This window comes from Gallus gallus, chromosome 27 (assembly GCF_016699485.2).
Source record: "Gallus gallus isolate bGalGal1 chromosome 27, bGalGal1.mat.broiler.GRCg7b, whole genome shotgun sequence".
Classification (NCBI taxonomy): domain Eukaryota; kingdom Metazoa; phylum Chordata; class Aves; order Galliformes; family Phasianidae; genus Gallus; species Gallus gallus.
Genome location: NC_052558.1, coordinates 455,132 through 479,967, shown reverse-complemented (window position 1 = coordinate 479,967; position 24,836 = coordinate 455,132). Strand labels below are relative to the sequence as shown.

At 50.2% G+C, this 24,836-nt stretch overlaps 6 protein-coding genes across 14 annotated transcripts; 3 read left to right on the top strand and 3 right to left on the bottom strand.

The window, feature by feature from the left end:
• Positions 1-1,804: 1,804 nt before the first annotated feature.
• On the bottom strand, positions 1,805-3,066 carry LOC107055268 (feather keratin Cos1-1/Cos1-3/Cos2-1-like). The gene is made up of 2 exons (XM_015299256.2): positions 2,953-3,066; positions 1,805-2,577 (listed from the first exon to the last, which is right to left on the bottom strand). The coding sequence occupies exons 1-2, from the start codon at positions 3,049-3,051 to the stop codon at positions 2,251-2,253; spliced, it is 426 nt and encodes a 141-aa protein (XP_015154742.2). The 5' UTR covers positions 3,052-3,066; the 3' UTR covers positions 1,805-2,250.
• A 2,176-nt stretch (positions 3,067-5,242) lies between these two features.
• On the top strand, positions 5,243-6,521 carry LOC428295 (feather keratin Cos1-1/Cos1-3/Cos2-1-like). 4 transcript variants are annotated; one of them, XM_004948476.4, is made up of 2 exons: positions 5,243-5,395; positions 5,776-6,521. In XM_004948476.4, the coding sequence occupies exons 1-2, from the start codon at positions 5,297-5,299 to the stop codon at positions 6,103-6,105; spliced, it is 429 nt and encodes a 142-aa protein (XP_004948533.2). In that variant the 5' UTR covers positions 5,243-5,296; the 3' UTR covers positions 6,106-6,521. The 4 variants fall into 4 exon arrangements, with proteins under 4 accessions (XP_004948533.2, XP_003642818.3, XP_046760377.1 ...); XM_003642770.4 differs by having other exon boundaries at positions 5,247-5,395; positions 5,779-6,521; XM_046904421.1 differs by lacking the exon at positions 5,243-5,395 and adding an exon at positions 5,438-5,557 and having other exon boundaries at positions 5,779-6,521.
• Positions 6,522-8,338: 1,817 nt separating this feature from the next.
• LOC107055269 (feather keratin Cos1-1/Cos1-3/Cos2-1-like) lies at positions 8,339-9,558 on the bottom strand. Its single transcript, XM_015299257.2, has 2 exons — positions 9,487-9,558; positions 8,339-9,111 (listed from the first exon to the last, which is right to left on the bottom strand). The coding sequence occupies exon 2, from the start codon at positions 9,088-9,090 to the stop codon at positions 8,785-8,787; it is 306 nt and encodes a 101-aa protein (XP_015154743.2). The 5' UTR covers positions 9,091-9,111; positions 9,487-9,558; the 3' UTR covers positions 8,339-8,784.
• Positions 9,559-11,774: 2,216 nt separating this feature from the next.
• On the top strand, positions 11,775-13,053 carry LOC107055264 (feather keratin Cos1-1/Cos1-3/Cos2-1-like). The gene is given in 3 exon segments (XM_015299240.3): positions 11,775-11,926; positions 12,310-12,489; positions 12,491-13,053. Coding segments are annotated over 3 exon segments (426 nt in total). The 5' UTR covers positions 11,775-11,827; the 3' UTR covers positions 12,638-13,053.
• Positions 13,054-14,870: 1,817 nt separating this feature from the next.
• On the bottom strand, positions 14,871-16,132 carry LOC107055266 (feather keratin Cos1-1/Cos1-3/Cos2-1-like). Its single transcript, XM_015299247.2, has 2 exons — positions 16,019-16,132; positions 14,871-15,643 (listed from the first exon to the last, which is right to left on the bottom strand). The coding sequence occupies exons 1-2, from the start codon at positions 16,115-16,117 to the stop codon at positions 15,014-15,016; spliced, it is 729 nt and encodes a 242-aa protein (XP_015154733.2). The 5' UTR covers positions 16,118-16,132; the 3' UTR covers positions 14,871-15,013.
• A 2,290-nt stretch (positions 16,133-18,422) lies between these two features.
• LOC100858427 (feather keratin Cos1-1/Cos1-3/Cos2-1-like) lies at positions 18,423-24,830 on the top strand. Of its 6 annotated transcripts, none has more exons than XR_005841953.1 (2): positions 18,423-18,460; positions 24,757-24,830. XR_005841953.1 is itself a non-coding variant. In XM_046904419.1 (2 exons), exon 2 carries the CDS (start codon positions 18,865-18,867, stop codon positions 19,168-19,170), a length of 306 nt encoding a protein of 101 aa, XP_046760375.1. In that variant the 5' UTR covers positions 18,430-18,460; positions 18,844-18,864; the 3' UTR covers positions 19,171-19,586. The 6 variants fall into 6 exon arrangements, 4 of the variants coding, with proteins under 4 accessions (XP_046760375.1, XP_046760372.1, XP_046760374.1 ...); XM_046904419.1 differs by lacking the exon at positions 24,757-24,830 and adding an exon at positions 18,844-19,586 and having other exon boundaries at positions 18,430-18,460; XM_046904416.1 differs by lacking the exon at positions 24,757-24,830 and adding an exon at positions 18,841-19,586 and having other exon boundaries at positions 18,430-18,460.
• Positions 24,831-24,836: the final 6 nt, after the last annotated feature.

Genomic DNA, 24,836 nt, shown 5'->3' with positions numbered 1-24,836 from the left:
GTGTTTCTGTTTTTGCTGTTTGCGCACAGGTGTCCAAAGGAGAAAGCCATGGCTCTAGTGGGAATCAGCTGGGGAGTTTCCATCACTCTTCTAGGTATTGGATGCCAGTGCACGCTGCAGAGGTTGCATCTTTCAGGCACCCTCTTTTGAAGCAGAGGAAGTAATCCGTGATTACTCTTTAACCAACAGCTGTTTGTCCTTGCTTTGATGTGTCTCTGCTTAGACATATCCCCTAGAGCCTGGAGCACATCATGTGAATGGGAATCTTGACCCATGACAGCCTGAGTCTGGCCTGGCCTTCTGCTGACTTCCTGGCTTGGCCAGGATCCCTGCTGGGCCACTGTAGTCACTGGATGGAGCCTTCAGCCAGGCCCCTCTTGGATCTGGACTTGGCCTGGATGCCAGCTCCTGCTCTCACCTTGGCACTGAAACCTTCTACGCATAACCCACGTGTTGCTAGCTTCAGGGCAATGCCCTGTAGGTGCTTCTGGGCTGGAGTCATCTGCCATTTAAAACTGAGATCCGTGCTGCACCAACAGAATCTCATTTTGGTTGGTTCTCCCTTCTCTTGATAATGGCCAAATCCTCCTAGGGAATACGTTAGATTACTGATGTCACCTCTCATATTCCCTGCTTGCATCCTGTCTTAACTGGGGTGCCCTGGCAGACTGTCCAGCGGGACTTGGGAACTGACCAGAGCGGGCAGTCCTGTAAGGACACCTTTCTGAGAGCAGAAGAGCTCTCCACTCCCCAGTGTAAGAAATGGTGCAGAGAAGGCAGGAAACCAGTATGGCAGTGCACGGACTTGATGGTCAACCTGAGGGATTGTGAGGAAAGGTATAGCCAGAGGAAGCTGGGATGGGTTGCCTAGGAAGAATACACGCCTGCTGCCCAGATGTGCAGAGCTGCAATCAGGACAGCCAGGGCTCAGGTGGAAGCAAACTTGTCGAGGGGTGTGATGAATAACAAGATGAGATTCTGCAGGTTCATTGGTCAGTGGAAACAGGCAAAGGAGAACGTCCTACCTCTGATAAACGAGAATGGTGAAAAGTCTTCAGTGGACATTGTTAGGGCTGAAATACTCAACAAGTTCTTTACTGATATTTCTCGGGAGCGTGACGCCTTAAGACCCATCTGCTGTCCTTCTTCTTCCCTAATTCTTATGCCGTGCACTGGTGTGCTGGACACGGAAGGTTTCCTGTCAACTGCTCAAAGCATGTGGTCACCCAAACCTAGCAAGCGTTACTTTCTTTCTTTCTTTTCCTTTTGGAGCCATCAGCTTCAAAGCTGTGTGGATTCTGGCATCCAGAAGCATTTGACCGCTACCAAGAGAAGAAAGAACACCAAAGAGTGAGGCTGCCAATCCGTGTCAGACCTCAGTCTCAGATGTCAGATAATTCTATCTGAGAAGCTTCTATCAATTATTGCTGCTATGCAGGCAGGAGATGTGTTATGTGCAGCTCACCTCTGAGGTGCTGAGGTGAAATGTGAGACTAGGGCTCAAGCCTGGGCAAGACCCGTCAGTTACCTGGCTGAATACGCTAATCTGAGACTGTCCAGGACTCCCACCGAGCCCGGCCGGGCCACGTGGACAGCAGGAGGCCTGCAAAGCTACGGGTACACGTGCAGCAGAGCTGGGACAAGGCTGCTCTAGACAGGGTCTTGACTGAAGGGTGAATGTCTACGGTTGCCTCCCCATCGTGCAAATGAAGAAGTTACGTATTTGCGCTCTTTTCCATCAGAGCAAGAGTTTTCAAATCGGACCATATTAAACAGAAGAGGGACACACCATACAGAGAGACAATGAAGGTTGCAGCAAATGTTTAATGAATCTAAGGAGGGAAATGATGTCAGCCCAAGTGGAGTCATCCCAGGTGCAGAGAGCAGCAGGAGCAGAGAAGAATCTGTTGCCCTTTTCCCACGGCAGAGCTGCCACGGGACACCCACCTAAATGCCCATCAAAGAGAGTGAGGCTAGTAGGTCACTCTGCTGATTTCTGGGACCTTCAAAGAGAGTTTGGGGAGTGCAGATTACAACAGAGCAGAGAGAGAGAAAGAGTGGGTGGAAGGGCGTATTGGTAGACATTGGCCACGTAGTCAGAGAAGCCAGGCTGGCCCCTCCGGTCTGTCGTGACAGCGTAAGCCAGTTGTGGTCATCTACTGTGAAAACAGCAGCACAGAGTCTGTTCTGCCGTCCAGCGCCATGTCCTGAGATCGTGGGGGTCGTCGTCCGGGGCAGTGTCCAGCACCTTTAGCAGGGGGTGCACCTTCTGCCACAGTAGCGGTTGGAAATGCAGGAGAGGTCAAAGCCGCCCGAGGTGATGGGCACTCCCTGACAGCTGAGGATGCTGCCAACAGCGGCGGAGGTGGAGGATCCGACGGCGGTGTTCTGTGGGAAGGAGCTGAGGATGGGTCCGGGCAGGGTCACCACCACAGGAGAGGGCTCAATGACAATGGTGGAGTCCTGGCACTGCCTGACACAGGGCTCATTGCAGCTGCTGGCCAGAGGAGTCGGGCCGCAGGGCTGGCATGGCACACACGGGTTACAGCAGGACATGTCTTTGGGTCGGCAGTGCACCTGTTGGCAGAGAGGACCGAGTGGAAAAAACGGAGAGTCAGGAGGAGTCTGCCATCCCACCAAGAGGGAACCATGCTCATGCAGTACTGGGAGTTGGAGGCTGTGCAGGGGTGCTCATCGGCTTCCCGGTCTCTTCCAGCCAGGACCCAGAAAGAGCCACCCGGTGCCTATCAAGCTACTTCTCAGACCCTAGCCCTGAAGAACCTGAGTGCTGTCCCAGCTCCCCTCCAGGCTAAATCTTCTGCCCACTTCCCTTTACCAGGACCTGCAGCTCCAAGCTTTGTCATGGGACCGAGCTTGCAGCAGATGAGACGTCTATTGACGTCAAGCCTCCTGATGAAGACAGAGAGAGTCAGGAAGGGGGCTCACGCTCACCTGGTTCCCAAGAAGGAAGAGGCAAGAGTAGCGGATGTGAGAGTAAGGAACTGGGCTGTCTTTTATAGTGGACCGAAGCTGTCCCATATCCAGAGACATCACGTACTGTAGCGATTATTTTCTGACAAGTGCCTCTTGAATGCCAAACATCCTAGCTAATGATATGGACAGTGTGTTGGCTTCCTGTGCAGCACTGTTGTGTTTCCAGCTTTGTGTAATTTCCATTCCACACTGAAGGCATCTTTTGAGGGTCATGAAGGGAGGCCCAAGCATTTCCACACAACAAACACCAGTGTGGGAAACGGACTCATTTCGTGTGTTAGAAGAGTCCAGCAAGTGGAAATGCTGCCAGCCTGGGTCACTCCTTAGGGTTTCCTAGGAGCCCTTCTTGCAAGGGATGTACCATCTCCTGAGTGTGACCCGATCCCACTTGACACAAGTTTCTGAAAAATTCTGCCCTCCTGGTTTGTCTCCCCATGTTTTGCCTTGGGGATCTTGGAACGGGGTAAAAAGTCGCGCAGAGTCCGTTCCAGGTCTCAGAGGAAAGACCGAATGGCAAACGGTGTATCAGCAGGGTTTTTCAGTAGGAAAGAATGAGAAGGGCTATGGAGACAGCGAGTTAATCTTATGTGCAGATTAACAGGGAATCAACTGGATTTTCCCCAAGTTTCACTCTGGAGATCCTGTCCTTGGAGAGCTCCTTCTTCCTTTTCTTATCATGGTGTCTTCTATTTTCAGGGTGAACAACTGGAAAAAGTCTTGCATATTTTCCTTTCCATGACGGAAGCTCATTTCTGCCATTCCGTGCATAAATTCTCTGCACTGGTGAGCACCGCACGCTCCATCTGATTCCCCTTCTAGAACCCCTCAGGATAACAAATGGGCTTCTCAAGTCATAAACGGAAGACCCAATAGAGCAGACATGTCTTGTCAACATCAGTGGCTCCAATGCCTTTGTCAAGTTCACGTCTGTGTGCCACCGCAAAGGATCCATGCATGTGATTGGGGTTCTGGCGCTCTGGCAGTGCCAGGTGACCTGTGTGACATCTCGTCCTATGCTCTGAGTCTGGGGGGTGACCTGCTGGAAATGAGCTCTTAGGAGATGGACTTTGCAGTGCAAGGGGATAAGAGGCTGGCCATGAGTCTGCTGCGTGTCCTCGAGGACAGGAAGGCCAGCGGTGCCCTGGTGTACATCGGAAGGAGCATGGCCAGCAGGTCGAGGGAGGTGATCCTCCCCCTCTGCTCTGCCCGGAAGAGGTCACATCTAGAATACCGTGTCTAGTTCTGGGCTCCTCAGTTCAACGCTGACATGGATCTCCTTGAGAGAGTTCAGAAGGGGACCACAAAGACGATTGGGTGCCTGGAGCATCTCCCTTCTGAAGAAAGGCTGAGAGACCTGAGACTCATCAGTCCGGAGAACTGAAGGCCGCGAGCGTGTCTCATCACTGTTTACAAATATTTACAGTGGGTGATATCTGGCAGTGGTTTTCAGAGTCTTTCCTGTGGTGTACTGCGATAGAACAAGGGGCAACGGAACAGAAACTGCAACATAGGAAGTTCCTAGATGATAAGTTCCTCTGAAGATGATCACTGGAGGTCCCTTCCAATCCCTGCAAATGTGTGATTCTCCGATCCTGCTGGCTTTTGCTGGGCTTCTGCTTAAAGTCCCTCTGCCCTGATAGCTTGGATCAGGATCTACACGGGGAAGCCTGGGAAAAAATCCCCTTAGTCCTGTGTGATTCTTCACTAAATCGGCGTTCCCGGTCACCTGGGTGGGTATATGATTTACCCGCTGCCCCTTTGGCTCCCTTCATTTTTTTCTTTTTTCTTTTTTTTTTTTTTTCCTTCTTCTTATTAGAACAGCCCTCCTGTTACAGCATTTGCTCTTGAGTCTTCTTGTGAGGCCTGGAGAGGACTCTGCGCAACTTTGTGCCCCGTTCCAGGATCAGTGAGACAGAAGGGTCGGAGACAAAACAGGGCAGCAGGATTTTCCAGAGAGAAGGGTCAAGCGGGAGAGGGTCACACTCAGGAGCTGGCACACCTCCTCCCAGAAGGGCCCCTAAGAAGCCTTAAGGAATGACCTAGGCTGACATCATCTGCCTTTGCTGGACTCTTGTAGCACACGAAACGAGTCTGTAGCCCACACCGGAGTTTGTTGTGCGGAAATGCTTGGGCTTCCCTTCATGCCGCTCAAAAGATGCCTTCAGTCAGGATGTGACGTGGCATAAAGCCAGAAACGAAACTGAACTGCACAGGAAGCCAGCAGACCACCCATATCATTAGCTGGGATGATTTGCATTCTGGACTAGAAAAGCTTGTCAGAAAATAATCACCACTATAAGCAATGCCTCTGGATATAGGTCATCTTAGGTCCATTATAAAAGGGACCCCAGCTCCTGGCTCTCTCATCCACTGTTTTTACCTTCTTCTCCTTGGGAACCAGGTGAGTGTGAATCTCCTTCCTGTCCCTCTCGTTCAGCTACAGGAGGTCTCAGCCCGGTGAATATCTGAGATGCTATCACCTCTGTTCCATGCCAAATCCTGGGACTGCTTGTCCCGGGGGAGAGAAGCGAAGCTTTGTCCTGGACTCTGAGCCTGTGTGCAGGTAGCCTGTGTGTTCAAATTTAGGAACTAGCTGGATAGGCACGGGAGGGTATTTCTGCCCTGGAGATAGCTAGATATCTGGAGCCCAAGAACCCCTTGGCTACCCCTTCACATCCTCCAGATGCCAGTCGTGCATGTGCTTTGGTTTATTCATGGCTTGTTGGAAGTCTGTTCCTCACCTATCCCCATGTTCTGCTTCCTTCCGGCTCTCTCTCCCAGCAGGTGCACCTCCAGTCCCAAGACATGTCCTGCTGCGACCAGTGCGTGCCATGCCAGCCCTGCGGCCCGACTCCTCTGGCCAGCAGCTGCAATGAGCCCTGTGTCAGGCAGTGCCAGAACTCCACCATCGTCATTGAGCCCTCTCCCGTGGTGGTGACCCTGCCCGGACCCATCCTCAGCTCCTTCCCACAGAACACCGCCGTCGGATCCTCCACCTCCGCTGCTGTTGGCAGCATCCTCAGCTGTCAGGGAGTGCCCATCACCTCGGGCGGCTTTGACCTCTCCTGCATTTCCAACCGCTACTGTGGCAGAAGGTGCACCCCCTGCTAAAGGTGCTGGACACTGGTCCCAGACAAGGTCCCCCTCCAAATCACAGCATGGCACTGGACAGCAGAACACATGTTGTGCTGCTGCTTTTGCCCTGCAAGACAGACAGGACGGGGCCAGCTGGGCTTCGCTGACACCATGGAGAAAGTCTACCGATATTCTCTTTTGCTCTCTCTTCCTATCTAATACCTTGGTTGTCCTTTTGCCTCAGAGCTCTCTGTTAGTACCCTCAAAACCAGAATCGAGTGACTTGCAACCTCTCTTCTTTTCTTGGCCAGTATGCGTGGGCCTGGTGGCAACGCTGTCGTAGGACTGGGGAACCGGTTCATCTGTGTACCTGCTGCTCACCACACTTGCTGTCTGCACTTGCAGTGATGTCATTTCCCTCCTCTGACTCATTAAACACTTGCTGCATCCTCTTCTGTGTCCTTCAGTGTTTCTGTTTTTGCTGTTTGCGCACAGGTGTCCAAAGGAGAAAGCCATGGCTCTAGTGGGAATCAGCTGGGGAGTTTCCATCACTCTTCTAGGTATTGGATGCCAGTGCACGCTGCAGAGGTTGCATCTTTCAGGCACCCTCTTTTGAAGCAGAGGAAGTAATCCGTGATTACTCTTTAACCAACAGCTGTTTGTCCTTGCTTTGATGTGTCTCTGCTTAGACATATCCCCTAGAGCCTGGAGCACATCATGTGAATGGGAATCTTGACCCATGACAGCCTGAGTCTGGCCTGGCCTTCTGCTGACTTCCTGGCTTGGCCAGGATCCCTGCTGGGCCACTGTAGTCACTGGATGGAGCCTTCAGCCAGGCCCCTCTTGGATCTGGACTTGGCCTGGATGCCAGCTCCTGCTCTCACCTTGGCACTGAAACCTTCTACGCATAACCCACGTGTTGCTAGCTTCAGGGCAATGCCCTGTAGGTGCTTCTGGGCTGGAGTCATCTGCCATTTAAAACTGAGATCCGTGCTGCACCAACAGAATCTCATTTTGGTTGGTTCTCCCTTCTCTTGATAATGGCCAAATCCTCCTAGGGAATACGTTAGATTATTGATGTCACCTCTCATATTCCCTGCTTGCATCCTGTCTTAACTGGGGTGCCCTGGCAGACTGTCCAGCGGGACTTGGGAACTGACCAGAGCGGGCAGTCCTGTAAGGACACCTTTCTGAGAGCAGAAGAGCTCTCCACCCCCAGTGTAAGAAATGGTGCAGAGAAGGCAGGAAACCAGTATGGCAGTGCACGGACTTGATGGTCAACCTGAGGGATTGTGAGGAAAGGTATAGCCAGAGGAAGCTGGGATGGGTTGCCTAGGAAGAATACACGCCTGCTGCCCAGATGTGCAGAGCTGCAATCAGGACAGCCAGGGCTCAGGTGGAAGCAAACTTGTCGAGGGGTGTGATGAATAACAAGATGAGATTCTGCAGGTTCATTGGTCAGTGGAAACAGGCAAAGGAGAACGTCCTACCTCTGATAAACGAGAATGGTGAAAAGTCTTCAGTGGACATTGTTAGGGCTGAAATACTCAACAAGTTCTTTACTGATATTTCTCGGGAGCGTGACGCCTTAAGACCCATCTGCTGTCCTTCTTCTTCCCTAATTCTTATGCCGTGCACTGGTGTGCTGGACACGGAAGGTTTCCTGTCAACTGCTCAAAGCATGTGGTCACCCAAACCTAGCAAGCGTTACTTTCTTTCTTTCTTTTCCTTTTGGAGCCATCAGCTTCAAAGCTGTGTGGATTCTGGCATCCAGAAGCATTTGACCGCTACCAAGAGAAGAAAGAACACCAAAGAGTGAGGCTGCCAATCCGTGTCAGACCTCAGTCTCAGATGTCAGATAATTCTATCTGAGAAGCTTCTATCAATTATTGCTGCTATGCAGGCAGGAGATGTGTTATGTGCAGCTCACCTCTGAGGTGCTGAGGTGAAATGTGAGACTAGGGCTCAAGCCTGGGCAAGACCCGTCAGTTACCTGGCTGAATACGCTAATCTGAGACTGTCCAGGACTCCCACCGAGCCCGGCCGGGCCACGTGGACAGCAGGAGGCCTGCAAAGCTACGGGTACACGTGCAGCAGAGCTGGGACAAGGCTGCTCTAGACAGGGTCTTGACTGAAGGGTGAATGTCTACGGTTGCCTCCCCATCGTGCAAATGAAGAAGTTACGTATTTGCGCTCTTTTCCATCAGAGCAAGAGTTTTCAAATCGGACCATATTAAACAGAAGAGGGACACACCATACAGAGAGACAATGAAGGTTGCAGCAAATGTTTAATGAATCTAAGGAGGGAAATGATGTCAGCCCAAGTGGAGTCATCCCAGGTGCAGAGAGCAGCAGGAGCAGAGAAGAATCTGTTGCCCTTTTCCCACGGCAGAGCTGCCACGGGACACCCACCTAAATGCCCATCAAAGAGAGTGAGGCTAGTAGGTCACTCTGCTGATTTCTGGGACCTTCAAAGAGAGTTTGGGGAGTGCAGATTACAACAGAGCAGAGAGAGAGAAAGAGTGGGTGGAAGGGCGTATTGGTAGACATTGGCCACGTAGTCAGAGAAGCCAGGCTGGCCCCTCCGGTCTGTCGTGACAGCGTAAGCCAGTTGTGGTCATCTACTGTGAAAACAGCAGCACAGAGTCTGTTCTGCCGTCCAGCGCCATGTCCTGAGATCGTGGGGGTCGTCGTCCGGGGCAGTGTCCAGCACCTTTAGCAGGGGGTGCACCTTCTGCCACAGTAGCGGTTGGAAATGCAGGAGAGGTCAAAGCCGCCCGAGGTGATGGGCACTCCCTGACAGCTGAGGATGCTGCCAACAGCGGCGGAGGTGGAGGATCCGACGGCGGTGTTCTGTGGGAAGGAGCTGAGGATGGGTCCGGGCAGGGTCACCACCACAGGAGAGGGCTCAATGACAATGGTGGAGTCCTGGCACTGCCTGACACAGGGCTCATTGCAGCTGCTGGCCAGAGGAGTCGGGCCGCAGGGCTGGCATGGCACACACGGGTTACAGCAGGACATGTCTTTGGGTCGGCAGTGCACCTGTTGGCAGAGAGGACCGAGTGGAAAAAACGGAGAGTCAGGAGGAGTCTGCCATCCCACCAAGAGGGAACCATGCTCATGCAGTACTGGGAGTTGGAGGCTGTGCAGGGGTGCTCATCGGCTTCCCGGTCTCTTCCAGCCAGGACCCAGAAAGAGCCACCCGGTGCCTATCAAGCTACTTCTCAGACCCTAGCCCTGAAGAACCTGAGTGCTGTCCCAGCTCCCCTCCAGGCTAAATCTTCTGCCCACTTCCCTTTACCAGGACCTGCAGCTCCAAGCTTTGTCATGGGACCGAGCTTGCAGCAGATGAGACGTCTATTGACGTCAAGCCTCCTGATGAAGACAGAGAGAGTCAGGAAGGGGGCTCACGCTCACCTGGTTCCCAAGAAGGAAGAGGCAAGAGTAGCGGATGTGAGAGTAAGGAACTGGGCTGTCTTTTATAGTGGACCGAAGCCTGTCCCATATCCAGAGACATCACGTACTGTAGCGATTATTTTCTGACAAGTGCCTCTTGAATGCCAAACATCCTAGCTAATGATATGGACAGTGTGTTGGCTTCCTGTGCAGCACTGTTGTGTTTCCAGCTTTGTGTAATTTCCATTCCACACTGAAGGCATCTTTTGAGGGTCATGAAGGGAGGCCCAAGCATTTCCACACAACAAACACCAGTGTGGGAAACGGACTCATTTCGTGTGTTAGAAGAGTCCAGCAAGTGGAAATGCTGCCAGCCTGGGTCACTCCTTAGGGTTTCCTAGGAGCCCTTCTTGCAAGGGATGTACCATCTCCTGAGTGTGACCCGATCCCACTTGACACAAGTTTCTGAAAAATTCTGCCCTCCTGGTTTGTCTCCCCATGTTTTGCCTTGGGGATCTTGGAACGGGGTAAAAGTCGCGCAGAGTCCGTTCCAGGTCTCAGAGGAAAGACCGAATGGCAAAAGGTGTATCAGCAGGGTTTTTCAGTAGGATAGAATGAGAAGGGCTATGGAGACAGCGAGTTAATCTTATGTGCAGATTAACAGGGAATCAACTGGATTTTCCCCAAGTTTCACTCTGGAGATCCTGTCCTTGGAGAGCTCCTTCTTCCTTTTCTTATCATGGTGTCTTCTATTTTCAGGGTGAACAACTGGAAAAAGTCTTGCATATTTTCCTTTCCATGACGGAAGCTCATTTCTGCCATTCCGTGCATAAATTCTCTGCACTGGTGAGCACCGCACGCTCCATCTGATTCCCCTTCTAGAACCCCTCAGGATAACAAATGGGCTTCTCAAGTCATAAACGGAAGACCCAATAGAGCAGACATGTCTTGTCAACATCAGTGGCTCCAATGCCTTTGTCAAGTTCACGTCTGTGTGCCACCGCAAAGGATCCATGCATGTGATTGGGGTTCTGGCGCTCTGGCAGTGCCAGGTGACCTGTGTGACATCTCGTCCTATGCTCTGAGTCTGGGGGTGACCTGCTGGAAATGAGCTCTTAGGAGATGGACTTTGCAGTGCAAGGGGATAAGAGGCTGGCCATGAGTCTGCTGCGTGTCCTCGAGGACAGGAAGGCCAGCGGTGCCCTGGTGTACATCGGAAAGGAGCATGGCCAGCAGGTCGAGGGAGGTGATCCTCCCCCTCTGCTCTGCCCGGAAGAGGTCACATCTAGAATACCGTGTCTAGTTCTGGGCTCCTCAGTTCAACGCTGACATGGATCTCCTTGAGAGAGTTCAGAAGGGGACCACAAAGACGATTGGGTGCCTGGAGCATCTCCCTTCTGAAGAAAGGCTGAGAGACCTGAGACTCATCAGTCCGGAGAACTGAAGGCCGCGAGCGTGTCTCATCACTGTTTACAAATATTTACAGTGGGTGATATCTGGCAGTGGTTTTCAGAGTCTTTCCTGTGGTGTACTGCGATAGAACAAGGGGCAACGGAACAGAAACTGCAACATAGGAAGTTCCTAGATGATAAGTTCCTCTGAAGATGATCACTGGAGGTCCCTTCCAATCCCTGCAAATGTGTGATTCTCCGATCCTGCTGGCTTTTGCTGGGCTTCTGCTTAAAGTCCCTCTGCCCTGATAGCTTGGATCAGGATCTACACGGGGAAGCCTGGGAAAAATCCCCTTAGTCCTGTGTGATTCTTCACTAAATCGGCGTTCCCGTCACCTGGGTGGGTATATGATTTACCCGCTGCCCCTTTGGCTCCCTTCATTTTTTTCTTTTTCTTTTTTTTTTTTTTTCCTTCTTCTTATTAGAACAGCCCTCCTGTTACAGCATTTGCTCTTGAGTCTTCTTGTGAGGCCTGGAGAGGACTCTGCGCAACTTTGTGCCCCGTTCCAGGATCAGTGAGACAGAAGGGTCGGAGACAAAACAGGGCAGCAGGATTTTCCAGAGAGAAGGGTCAAGCGGGAGAGGGTCACACTCAGGAGCTGGCACACCTCCTCCCAGAAGGGCCCCTAAGAAGCCTTAAGGAATGACCTAGGCTGACATCATCTGCCTTTGCTGGACTCTTGTAGCACACGAAACGAGTCTGTAGCCCACACCGGAGTTTGTTGTGCGGAAATGCTTGGGCTTCCCTTCATGCCGCTCAAAAGATGCCTTCAGTCAGGATGTGACGTGGCATAAAGCCAGAAACGAAACTGAACTGCACAGGAAGCCAGCAGACCACCCATATCATTAGCTGGGATGATTTGCATTCTGGACTAGAAAAGCTTGTCAGAAAATAATCACCACTATAAGCAATGCCTCTGGATATAGGTCATCTTAGGTCCATTATAAAAGGGACCCCAGCTCCTGGCTCTCTCATCCACTGTTTTTACCTTCTTCTCCTTGGGAACCAGGTGAGTGTGAATCTCCTTCCTGTCCCTCTCGTTCAGCTACAGGAGGTCTCAGCCCGGTGAATATCTGAGATGCTATCACCTCTGTTCCATGCCAAATCCTGGGACTGCTTGTCCCGGGGGAGAGAAGCGAAGCTTTGTCCTGGACTCTGAGCCTGTGTGCAGGTAGCCTGTGTGTTCAAATTTAGGAACTAGCTGGATAGGCACGGGAGGGTATTTCTGCCCTGGAGATAGCTAGATATCTGGAGCCCAAGAACCCCTTGGCTACCCCTTCACATCCTCCAGATGCCAGTCGTGCATGTGCTTTGGTTTATTCATGGCTTGTTGGAAGTCTGTTCCTCACCTATCCCCATGTTCTGCTTCCTTCCGGCTCTCTCTCCCAGCAGGTGCACCTCCAGTCCCAAGACATGTCCTGCTGCGACCAGTGCGTGCCATGCCAGCCCTGCGGCCCGACTCCTCTGGCCAGCAGCTGCAATGAGCCCTGTGTCAGGCAGTGCCAGAACTCCACCATCGTCATTGAGCCCTCTCCCGTGGTGGTGACCCTGCCCGGACCCATCCTCAGCTCCTTTCCCACAGAACACCGCCGTCGGATCCTCCACCTCCGCTGCTGTTGGCAGCATCCTCAGCTGTCAGGGAGTGCCCATCACCTCGGGCGGCTTTGACCTCTCCTGCATTTCCAACCGCTACTGTGGCAGAAGGTGCACCCCCTGCTAAAGGTGCTGGACACTGGTCCCAGACAAGGTCCCCCTCCAAATCACAGCATGGCACTGGACAGCAGAACACATGTTGTGCTGCTGCTTTTGCCCTGCAAGACAGACAGGACGGGGCCAGCTGGGCTTCGCTGACACCATGGAGAAAGTCTACTGATATTCTCTTTTGCTCTCTCTTCCTATCTAATACCTTGGTTGTCCTTTTGCCTCAGAGCTCTCTGTTAGTACCCTCAAAACCAGAATCGAGTGACTTGCAACCTCTCTTCTTTTCTTGGCCAGTATGCGTGGGCCTGGTGGCAACGCTGTCGTAGGACTGGGGAACCGGTTCATCTGTGTACCTGCTGCTCACCACACTTGCTGTCTGCACTTGCAGTGATGTCATTTCCCTCCTCTGACTCATTAAACACTTGCTGCATCCTCTTCTGTGTCCTTCAGTGTTTCTGTTTTTGCTGTTTGCGCACAGGTGTCCAAAGGAGAAAGCCATGGCTCTAGTGGGAATCAGCTGGGGAGTTTCCATCACTCTTCTAGGTATTGGATGCCAGTGCACGCTGCAGAGGTTGCATCTTTCAGGCACCCTCTTTTGAAGCAGAGGAAGTAATCCGTGATTACTCTTTAACCAACAGCTGTTTGTCCTTGCTTTGATGTGTCTCTGCTTAGACATATCCCCTAGAGCCTGGAGCACATCATGTGAATGGGAATCTTGACCCATGACAGCCTGAGTCTGGCCTGGCCTTCTGCTGACTTCCTGGCTTGGCCAGGATCCCTGCTGGGCCACTGTAGTCACTGGATGGAGCCTTCAGCCAGGCCCCTCTTGGATCTGGACTTGGCCTGGATGCCAGCTCCTGCTCTCACCTTGGCACTGAAACCTTCTACGCATAACCCACGTGTTGCTAGCTTCAGGGCAATGCCCTGTAGGTGCTTCTGGGCTCGAGTCATCTGCCATTTAAAACTGAGATCCGTGCTGCACCAACAGAATCTCATTTTGGTTGGTTCTCCCTTCTCTTGATAATGGCCAAATCCTCCTAGGGAATACGTTAGATTATTGATGTCACCTCTCATATTCCCTGCTTGCATCCTGTCTTAACTGGGGTGCCCTGGCAGACTGTCCAGCGGGACTTGGGAACTGACCAGAGCGGGCAGTCCTGTAAGGACACCTTTCTGAGAGCAGAAGAGCTCTCCACCCCCCAGTGTAAGAAATGGTGCAGAGAAGGCAGGAAACCAGTATGGCAGTGCACGGACTTGATGGTCAACCTGAGGGATTGTGAGGAAAGGTATAGCCAGAGGAAGCTGGGATGGGTTGCCTAGGAAGAATACACGCCTGCTGCCCAGATGTGCAGAGCTGCAATCAGGACAGCCAGGGCTCAGGTGGAAGCAAACTTGTCGAGGGGTGTGATGAATAACAAGATGAGATTCTGCAGGTTCATTGGTCAGTGGAAACAGGCAAAGGAGAACGTCCTACCTCTGATAAACGAGAATGGTGAAAAGTCTTCAGTGGACATTGTTAGGGCTGAAATACTCAACAAGTTCTTTACTGATATTTCTCGGGAGCGTGACGCCTTAAGACCCATCTGCTGTCCTTCTTCTTCCCTAATTCTTATGCCGTGCACTGGTGTGCTGGACACGGAAGGTTTCCTGTCAACTGCTCAAAGCATGTGGTCACCCAAACCTAGCAAGCGTTACTTTCTTTCTTTCTTTTCCTTTGGAGCCATCAGCTTCAAAGCTGTGTGGATTCTGGCATCCAGAAGCATTTGACCGCTACCAAGAGAAGAAAGAACACCAAAGAGTGAGGCTGCCAATCCGTGTCAGACCTCAGTCTCAGATGTCAGATAATTCTATCTGAGAAGCTTCTATCAATTATTGCTGCTATGCAGGCAGGAGATGTGTTATGTGCAGCTCACCTCTGAGGTGCTGAGGTGAAATGTGAGACTAGGGCTCAAGCCTGGGCAAGACCCGTCAGTTACCTGGCTGAATACGCTAATCTGAGACTGTCCAGGACTCCCACCGTGCCCGGCCGGGCCACGTGGACAGCAGGAGGCCTGCAAAGCTACGGGTACACGTGCAGCAGAGCTGGGACAAGGCTGCTCTAGACAGGGTCTTGACTGAAGGGTGAATGTCTACGGTTGCCTCCCCATCGTGCAAATGAAGAAGTTACGTATTTGCGCTCTTTTCCATCAGAGCAAGAGTTTTCAAATCGGACCATATTAAACAGAAGAGGGACACACCATACAGAGAGACAATGAAGGTTGCAGCAAATGTTTAATGAATCTAAGGAGGGAAATGATGTCAGCCCAAGTGGAGTCATCCCAGGTGCAGAGAGCAGCAGGAGCAGAGAAGAATCTGTTGCCCTTTTCCCACGGCAGAGCTGCCACGGGACACCCACCTAAATGCCCATCAAAGAGAGTGAGGCTAGTAGGTCACTCTGCTGATTTCTGGGACCTTCAAAGAGAGTTTGGGGAGTGCAGATTACAACAGAGCAGAGAGAGAGAAAGAGTGGGTGGAAGGGCGTATTGGTAGACATTGGCCACGTAGTCAGAGAAGCCAGGCTGGCCCCTCCGGTCTGTCGTGACAGCGTAAGCCAGTTGTGGTCATCTACTGTGAAAACAGCAGCACAGAGTCTGTTCTGCCGTCCAGCGCCATGTCCTGAGATCGTGGGGGTCCGTCGTCCGGGGCAGTGTCCAGCACCTTTAGCAGGGGTGCACCTTCTGCCACAGTAGCGGTTGGAAATGCAGGAGAGGTCAAAGCCGCCCGAGGTGATGGGCACTCCCTGACAGCTGAGGATGCTGCCAACAGCGGCGGAGGTGGAGGATCCGACGGCGGTGTTCTGTGGGAAGGAGCTGAGGATGGGTCCGGGCAGGGTCACCACCACAGGAGAGGGCTCAATGACAATGGTGGAGTCCTGGCACTGCCTGACACAGGGCTCATTGCAGCTGCTGGCCAGAGGAGTCGGGCCGCAGGGCTGGCATGGCACACACGGGTTACAGCAGGACATGTCTTTGGGTCGGCAGTGCACCTGTTGGCAGAGAGGACCGAGTGGAAAAAACGGAGAGTCAGGAGGAGTCTGCCATCCCACCAAGAGGGAACCATGCTCATGCAGTACTGGGAGTTGGAGGCTGTGCAGGGGTGCTCATCGGCTTCCCGGTCTCTTCCAGCCAGGACCCAGAAAGAGCCACCCGGTGCCTATCAAGCTACTTCTCAGACCCTAGCCCTGAAGAACCTGAGTGCTGTCCCAGCTCCCCTCCAGGCTAAATCTTCTGCCCACTTCCCTTTACCAGGACCTGCAGCTCCAAGCTTTGTCATGGGACCGAGCTTGCAGCAGATGAGACGTCTATTGACGTCAAGCCTCCTGATGAAGACAGAGAGAGTCAGGAAGGGGGCTCACGCTCACCTGGTTCCCAAGAAGGAAGAGGCAAGAGTAGCGGATGTGAGAGTAAGGAACTGGGCTGTCTTTTATAGTGGACCGAAGCTGTCCCATATCCAGAGACATCACGTACTGTAGCGATTATTTTCTGACAAGTGCCTCTTGAATGCCAAACATCCTAGCTAATGATATGGACAGTGTGTTGGCTTCCTGTGCAGCACTGTTGTGTTTCCAGCTTTGTGTAATTTCCATTCCACACTGAAGGCATCTTTTGAGGGTCATGAAGGGAGGCCCAAGCATTTCCACACAACAAACACCAGTGTGGGAAACGGACTCATTTCGTGTGTTAGAAGAGTCCAGCAAGTGGAAATGCTGCCAGCCTGGGTCACTCCTTAGGGTTTCCTAGGAGCCCTTCTTGCAAGGGATGTACCATCTCCTGAGTGTGACCCGATCCCACTTGACACAAGTTTCTGAAAAATTCTGCCCTCCTGGTTTGTCTCCCCATGTTTTGCCTTGGGGATCTTGGAACGGGGTAAAAAGTCGCGCAGAGTCCGTTCCAGGTCTCAGAGGAAAGACCGAATGGCAAACGGTGTATCAGCAGGGTTTTTCAGTAGGAAAGAATGAGAAGGGCTATGGAGACAGCGAGTTAATCTTATGTGCAGATTAACAGGGAATCAACTGGATTTTCCCCAAGTTTCACTCTGGAGATCCTGTCCTTGGAGAGCTCCTTCTTCCTTTTCTTATCATGGTGTCTTCTATTTTCAGGGTGAACAACTGGAAAAAGTCTTGCATATTTGCCTTTCCATGACGGAAGCTCATTTCTGCCATTCCGTGCATAAATTCTCTGCACTGGTGAGCACCGCACGCTCCATCTGATTCCCCTTCTAGAACCCCTCAGGATAACAAATGGGCTTCTCAAGTCTATAAACGGAAGACCCAATAGAGCAGGACATGTCTTGTCAACATCAGTGGCTCCAATGCCTTTGTCAAGTTCACGTCTGTGTGCCACCGCAAAGGATCCATGCATGTGATTGGGGTTCTGGCGCTCTGGCAGTGCCAGGTGACCTGTGTGACATCTCGTCCTATGCTCTGAGTCTGGGGGGTGACCTGCTGGAAATGAGCTCTTAGGAGATGGACTTTGCAGTGCAAGGGGATAAGAGGCTGGCCATGAGTCTGCTGCGTGTCCTCGAGGACAGGAAGGCCAGCGGTGCCCTGGTGTACATCGGAAGGAGCATGGCCAGCAGGTCGAGGGAGGTGATCCTCCCCCTCTGCTCTGCCCGGAAGAGGTCACATCTAGAATACCGTGTCTAGTTCTGGGCTCCTCAGTTTCAACGCTGACATGGATCTCCTTGAGAGAGTTCAGAAGGGGACCACAAGACGATTGGGTGCCTGGAGCATCTCCCTTCTGAAGAAAGGCTGAGAGACCTGAGACTCATCAGTCCGGAGAACTGAAGGCCGCGAGCGTGTCTCATCACTGTTTACAAATATTTACAGTGGGTGATATCTGGCAGTGGTTTTCAGAGTCTTTCCTGTGGTGTACTGCGATAGAACAAGGGCAACGGAACAGAAACTGCAACATAGGAAGTTCCTAGATGATAAGTTCCTCTGAAGATGATCACTGGAGGTCCCTTCCAATCCCTGCAAATGTGTGATTCTCCGATCCTGCTGGCTTTTGCTGGGCTTCTGCTTAAAGTCCCTCTGCCCTGATAGCTTGGATCAGGATCTACACGGGGAAGCCTGGGAAAAATCCCCTTAGTCCTGTGTGATTCTTCACTAAATCGGCGTTCCCGTCACCTGGGTGGGTATATGATTTACCCGCTGCCCCTTTGGCTCCCTTCATTTTTTTCTTTTTTCTTTTTTTTTTTTTTTTCCTTCTTCTTATTAGAACAGCCCTCCTGTTACAGCATTTGCTCTTGAGTCTTCTTGTGAGGCCTGGAGAGGACTCTGCGCAACTTTGTGCCCCGTTCCAGGATCAGTGAGACAGAAGGGTCGGAGACAAAACAGGGCAGCAGGATTTTCCAGAGAGAAGGGTCAAGCGGGAGAGGGTCACACTCAGGAGCTGGCACACCTCCTCCCAGAAGGGCCCCTAAGAAGCCTTAAGGAATGACCTAGGCTGACATCATCTGCCTTTGCTGGACTCTTGTAGCACACGAAACGAGTCTGTAGCCCACACCGGAGTTTGTTGTGCGGAAATGCTTGGGCTTCCCTTCATGCCGCTCAAAAGATGCCTTCAGTCAGGATGTGACGTGGCATAAAGCCAGAAACGAAACTGAACTGCACAGGAAGCCAGCAGACCACCCATATCATTAGCTGGGATGATTTGCATTCTGGACTAGAAAAGCTTGTCAGAAAATAATCACCACTATAAGCAATGCCTCTGGATATAGGTCATCTTAGGTCCATTATAAAAGGGACCCCAGCTCCTGCTCTCTCATCCACTGTTTTTACCTTCTTCTCCTTGGGAACCAGGTGAGTGTGAATCTCCTTCCTGTCCCTCTCGTTCAGCTACAGGAGGTCTCAGCCCGGTGAATATCTGAGATGCTATCACCTCTGTTCCATGCCAAATCCTGGGACTGCTTGTCCCGGGGGAGAGAAGCGAAGCTTTGTCCTGGACTCTGAGCCTGTGTGCAGGTAGCCTGTGTGTTCAAATTTAGGAACTAGCTGGATAGGCACGGGAGGGTATTTCTGCCCTGGAGATAGCTAGATATCTGGAGCCCAAGAACCCCTTGGCTACCCCTTCACATCCTCCAGATGCCAGTCGTGCATGTGCTTTGGTTTATTCATGGCTTGTTGGAAGTCTGTTCCTCACCTATCCCCATGTTCTGCTTCCTTCCGGCTCTCTCTCCCAGCAGGTGCACCTCCAGTCCCAAGACATGTCCTGCTGCGACCAGTGTGTGCCATGCCAGCCCTGCGGCCCGACTCCTCTGGCCAGCAGCTGCAATGAGCCCTGTGTCAGGCAGTGCCAGAACTCCACCATCGTCATTGAGCCCTCTCCCGTGGTGGTGACCCTGCCCGGACCCATCCTCAGCTCCTTCCCACAGAACACCGCCGTCGGATCCTCCACCTCCGCTGCTGTTGGCAGCATCCTCAGCTGTCAGGGAGTGCCCATCACCTCGGGCGGCTTTGACCTCTCCTGCATTTCCAACCGCTACTGTGGCAGAAGGTGCACCCCCTGCTAAAGGTGCTGGACACTGGTCCCAGACAAGGTCCCCCTCCAAATCACAGCATGGCACTGGACAGCAGAACACATGTTGTGCTGCTGCTTTTGCCCTGCAAGACAGACAGGACGGGGCCAGCTGGGCTTCGCTGACACCATGGAGAAAGTCTACCGATATTCTCTTTTGCTCTCTCTTCCTATCTAATACCTTGGTTGTCCTTTTGCCTCAGAGCTCTCTGTTAGTACCCTCAAAACCAGAATCGAGTGACTTGCAACCTCTCTTCTTTTCTTGGCCAGTATGCGTGGGCCTGGTGGCAACGCTGTCGTAGGACTGGGGAACCGGTTCATCTGTGTACCTGCTGCTCACCACACTTGCTGTCTGCACTTGCAGTGATGTCATTTCCCTCCTCTGACTCATTAAACACTTGCTGCATCCTCTTCTGTGTCCTTCAGTGTTTCTGTTTTTTGCTGTTTGTGCACAGGTGTCCAAAGGAGAAAGCCATGGCTCTAGTGGGCCTCACGTTTGTGCCTGGAAAGATCATGGAGTAGATCCTCCTGGAGTACATTTTAAGGCACATGTAAAATGAGGCAATCTGAGACAGCTAGCATGGCTTCACCAAGGGAAGGTCACGACTGACCAATCTGATGACTTTGTATGATGGAGTGATAACTTCAGGGGACCAAGGATATCATCTGCCTGGTCTTGTGCAAGGCCTTTGTCATGGTCCCATACCATATCCTTATGTCTGTGTAGGAGAAATATGGACTTTAAGGCTGGATTATTCAGTGGATAAGGAGTTGGTTGGATGGTTTCAGCCAGAAAGCTGTGGATGTAGGAAGCTCTATGTCCAGATGGGGACTGGTAGTGAGTGGTGTTCTGCCATGGTCTGTTGTGGGACCAATGTTCTTCCACATCTTTCATCAGTGGGAAACAAATGTACCCTCCAAAAGTTTGCTGATGACACTAGCTGAATAGAGCACTTGACGCAAAAAAATGAAAGGATGACATCCAATGGGACCAGAAGAAGCTTGAAGGAGTGTCTAGCAGAGAAAGGGGAAGGGATAGTCCTCTTTGTCTCTGGTCTTGTGAAGCCACACCTGAAGTACTCTGTCCAGGCCTGGGGCCTCCAGCAAAGGAGGGATGTGGAGGCATTTGTGTGGGTCTAGAGGAGGGCCATGAAGATGATCAGAGGGCTACAGCACCTCTTCTATGAAGAAATATTGAGAGTTCGGCTTGTTTCTCTTGGAGAAGAGAAAGTTCTGGGGAGACCTCACTGTAACACTCCAGTATTAGAAGAGACCTTACAAGCTGGAAGGGGATAATGTGTTTACATAATCTGATAATGATAGGACAACGGGGAATGGCTTTAGTCTAGAAGAGAGGAAATCTAGGTTAGATGTTAAAATGAAATTATTTACTCATAGTGTGTTGAGGCCTGGAACAGGTTGCCCAGAGAAGCTGTGGATGGCCCAAGCCTGGAAGCATTCAAGGCCAGTGTGGATGGGGTCCTGAGCAGCCTGAACTAGTTGTTGGGAATCTTGCCCATGTCAAGAGGGATTGGAACTAGCTGATCTATAAGGTACTCTACAACATCTTTGATTGTATGATTGTCTCTGCTGTTACATATAAGGCAAAGTCCATTGCTTTGGTTCTCAAATCTAACTACTCCTGATGTGATATCCTAAAGTGATAATAGTTACGATTATGATATTCGAGAATATAAAAACTGCACTGATGTGGATGTTCTTTGCTCATAACCTAATGCGACTTAAAATAATGGAGATTATGAAGAATATGGAATTCTCAAATAAGAGATATGAAACTTCCAAAGCATGAAAACTGATATTCCAAATGCCAATTATTTAATATTTTTGTCTGGCTGAGAAAGTTCATTTAAGGTTGAAGCTCCTTTCTTTAAGTGTCCAGATGTCCAGCTAAACTAAGATAAAACACCTTCCTGAAAGTTTCTCCTCAAAGACCCCAAGGTGGCCATAAATAAGAAATTACAAGGACAGTCAGATTGAACCTCCGAGTTCTTGCTCCTGTCAGGAAAGTGTCATAAGCTGGACTCCAGCACGCACTAGAGAAATTTTCTGGAGACTCCCTTTGCTATTCCTCAGCAAGTGGATAGTATCTGTTCGGTATTAGATAGGGATACGTTGCAGTTCTATGTATTGTAATCAGTGGTGGCCAACATATACTCTGGAAGATCAAGGGAAGTGGCTAGTAGATGATACACTAAATTATAGTGCAATTTTGTAACTAATGTTATTTTGTAGAAGGACAGGCAATAGACTTTTTGGGTCCTTCCACAGGGTTGTCTGCGTAGGCCTACCTAGCTCAGGACCTGGTTAACAGGGACAAATCATTACAATGATGATTTAATGTTAACCTCATCATCTCTATCTGCAATAGAGAGCACTATAGACTCCTGGTCTTCTTATTTACAGGAGAAAGGCAGGGTTTTAAATCCTCAAAAAGGTACAATCACCTGGATTATCTGTAACATTTTTGGGTGTTGCATGATGGGGTAAGTCAAAAATCCTACCTAACGCAGTTATTGACAAGATACAAGCATTCCCTGTGCCAAATACATTAAAACATCTACAACAGTTTTTAGGTATATTTGGATACTGATGGTCATTAATACCACATTTAGCATAGATTTTAAAGCTCTTATACCGATTTGTAACAGAAAGTCTAGTGTTGGACTGGGGCCAACAACAACATGATGACTTTGAGCAGGCAAATCTAGCAGTAAAACAGGTACAGACATTGGGCATTTATTATCCCACTTCTCCTGCTGAGTTAGATAGACATGTAATTCATGTGGGATTTGGGTGGTAATCATGGCAATGACAGAGCTCTGTTCACTCTCCTATAGGGTTTTTGTCCCAGATCCGTATAGAGCCGGAAAACAATATAGCATGATAGAGAGACAGACAATATCCCCATATTCTGCACTACAAGCAGTAGAGCCAATAGCACAGACAGCTGAAGTTATAGTAAAAAAAACCACAACCTATCCCAAGGTATGTGAAAGACATGACATGTATTCCTAAAACAGGGTAGACCAATCTTAAACAGTAGCATGCTGTGTTACATATTTGAGTCAACATAGTTCTTTGTTCTCTTCTCCATTAAAAAAACAAACAAACAAACAAAAAAAAAGAATTACAGAAAATATTAAATCCAGTAATTTATCACAGCCATTTGCCAGAATCTACTACAGTTTACATCACCAGGATGAAGTCCTGTACAAGAAGGCAAATACCCCATTCCAGTGGGTGCATGGTATACTGACAAAGCTAGCAAAGGAAACCCACACCTGCAGCATATAGTTGCATAACCAACCATTTACTGAAGCAATCGGATTTGAAATAGGAAATGGATGAACTAGCTGGTGGGCTGTTGCAAGCAATATGGATGTTTACCACACAAGAACAAGGTGATGGTGTTTTGTATATCTGCATGGGCATTTGGGCAGTCTATTGAAGGATCTCACTAATGATTGTGCAGTTGGCCACCAGGAACTGGACCATTCATGCACAAATGATAAGGTGTTGGGACATGCAGTAAGATATTTGGAATGTGGCTGTGCACAGAACAGCGTATGCATTTCACGTTTCTGGACATCAGCCATTGCAATCACCAGGCAATGAGGAAACAGACACAACTACACCCAGTACCCAAAACAGTCCCCCCTTTCCAGAGGACATAGTCTATTACAGTGATGAAAAATCAACTATAGAGGCTCTTTTGCCCCAGTCTGAGAGAGCAGAATACACCTTGAAATATACTGATGCTACAAGTGGAGTTCTAACAAGCCTATTCTAGTGCCACAAGCTGATCAAGCCAACAATATGGCATTGTATGTCATCCACATGGAAAGTGATCAAGCACAATTTAATGTGAATTTTGTACAGAATGAGCCAAAGGTAATAACACTGAATGACAGTTCCACCTACTATACAATCTCACTGGAGCAAGGTCTTACAGAACATTATAATGGCATATTGGAAACAGCGCTTTGGGGCTGATAGTCTATGAAGGGGTGGACAACATGACCACATGAGGTATAAATGAAAGACCATGAGATACCTGACCAGTACTTTATATGCTCACTATCTGGGCTTTTCTGCTAGGACACAGACAAGGGGAACAGAAAAACATGTAAAATTGCACACTGGTATCATGAATATCTTTCTGCCACCTGTGCCGGTTGGCTTGTAACCAAGTAGCCACATGGGAGAATGGCCCTACTTGGTACAATAACAGCCAAAATAGTGTGGCATCCTTGCTCCCTGGGGGACACTATGGAAAAGAGAGGTTTTGTAACCTCTCAGGTGATTAGTAACTTGCTCACTAAAATACCTGACATACTGATTTTTATTGTACAAGGAAGTCTTCAATGGAATAGGACTGTAAGCAAAAATGGATAGCCTACCTTCAATGAAATGACTGCCAAAATAATGGATGAAGTTTGAATGTGGAACTGTGCATTTACTTTGCCACATTGTTGATGGACTGTCACAGTATAAGGAGTAATGTAAATTGGCTCTCACTTCTGACAGCGAGGATAAAGCATCAGGAACCATATTGTGTCAAATGGACTTCTTATAGGGGAACTAATGTGTGAGTAGGACATTTACTCAAAAAGCTGGTGTGAGAAGATTACCTTGCCCAAATCCTAGAATAAGAATCAAAGTAAATCTTTTGTCAGTATGGCTGGCAATACCTACTTTTTAACTGGACTGGACAGTGGGACAAAGGACATTTTGCTGGCCTGCTACCATTAATAGCTGCTGGGAGATAACCACAAAGTGAACATTCTACTGTCCAGCCTTCCCCAGTAATGTGAGTCTCCATTTAAGAAATGAATATTAACTTACCTCCAAGTACATTCTTAGAGATAGGTAAAGCATATGCAGTAGTGCTGACTCTTTGTCATTACAAACCTTTAATCCCAACACAACCAAAGAACCCTTCATTAGATAATGGACATGGCATAAATCTGGAAATGAAAAGGTAGGAAGGAAACCAAACCATGGCCCATATCATTAGCAACGAATGGCTTGCATTAAAGATGAGCTTGTCAGAAAATTAATACCTATATCAATGGTGCATCTGGGCCTGCAGCAATGAGGGATGAGAATAAAAGGCAGCCCAATTCCTAGCTCTTCCATCCACTTCTCTTGCCTCCTGTCTCACCGGGAACCAGGTAAGTGTGAAGCCCTTTCTCCTCCTCTTGCAAAGCAAGATTTTGCCTCAGTGGGGCATCTTATTCAATAGTGACTCTGTCATGTGCTGGGGATTGGAGCTCCTTGCTATCGGGAGAGTATGGAGGGGATAAGGTCTGTTCAGAGAGGCTGGGGCATGGTTTAAATGACCACTCAAAGAGAGACTCCTTGGACCAGCCTATTCTCTGCAGGGCTCTGTCATGACAAAAGGATATGACCTCCTGTCACAGCCTCCACCTGTGTTCTTAACAGTTGCCTTGGCTCCTTTGTGAGAGGCTATCCAGGTGAGAGGACACAAATTTGTCCTTTGTGAGAGGCTATCCTCACACAGCCATGTGCTCTCCTTCCTCTTAACCCTCTTTCCTAGGTATACCTCCAGTCCCAAGACATGTCCTGCTACAGCCAGTGTGTGCCATGCCGGCCCTGTGGCCCGACCCCTCTGGCCAG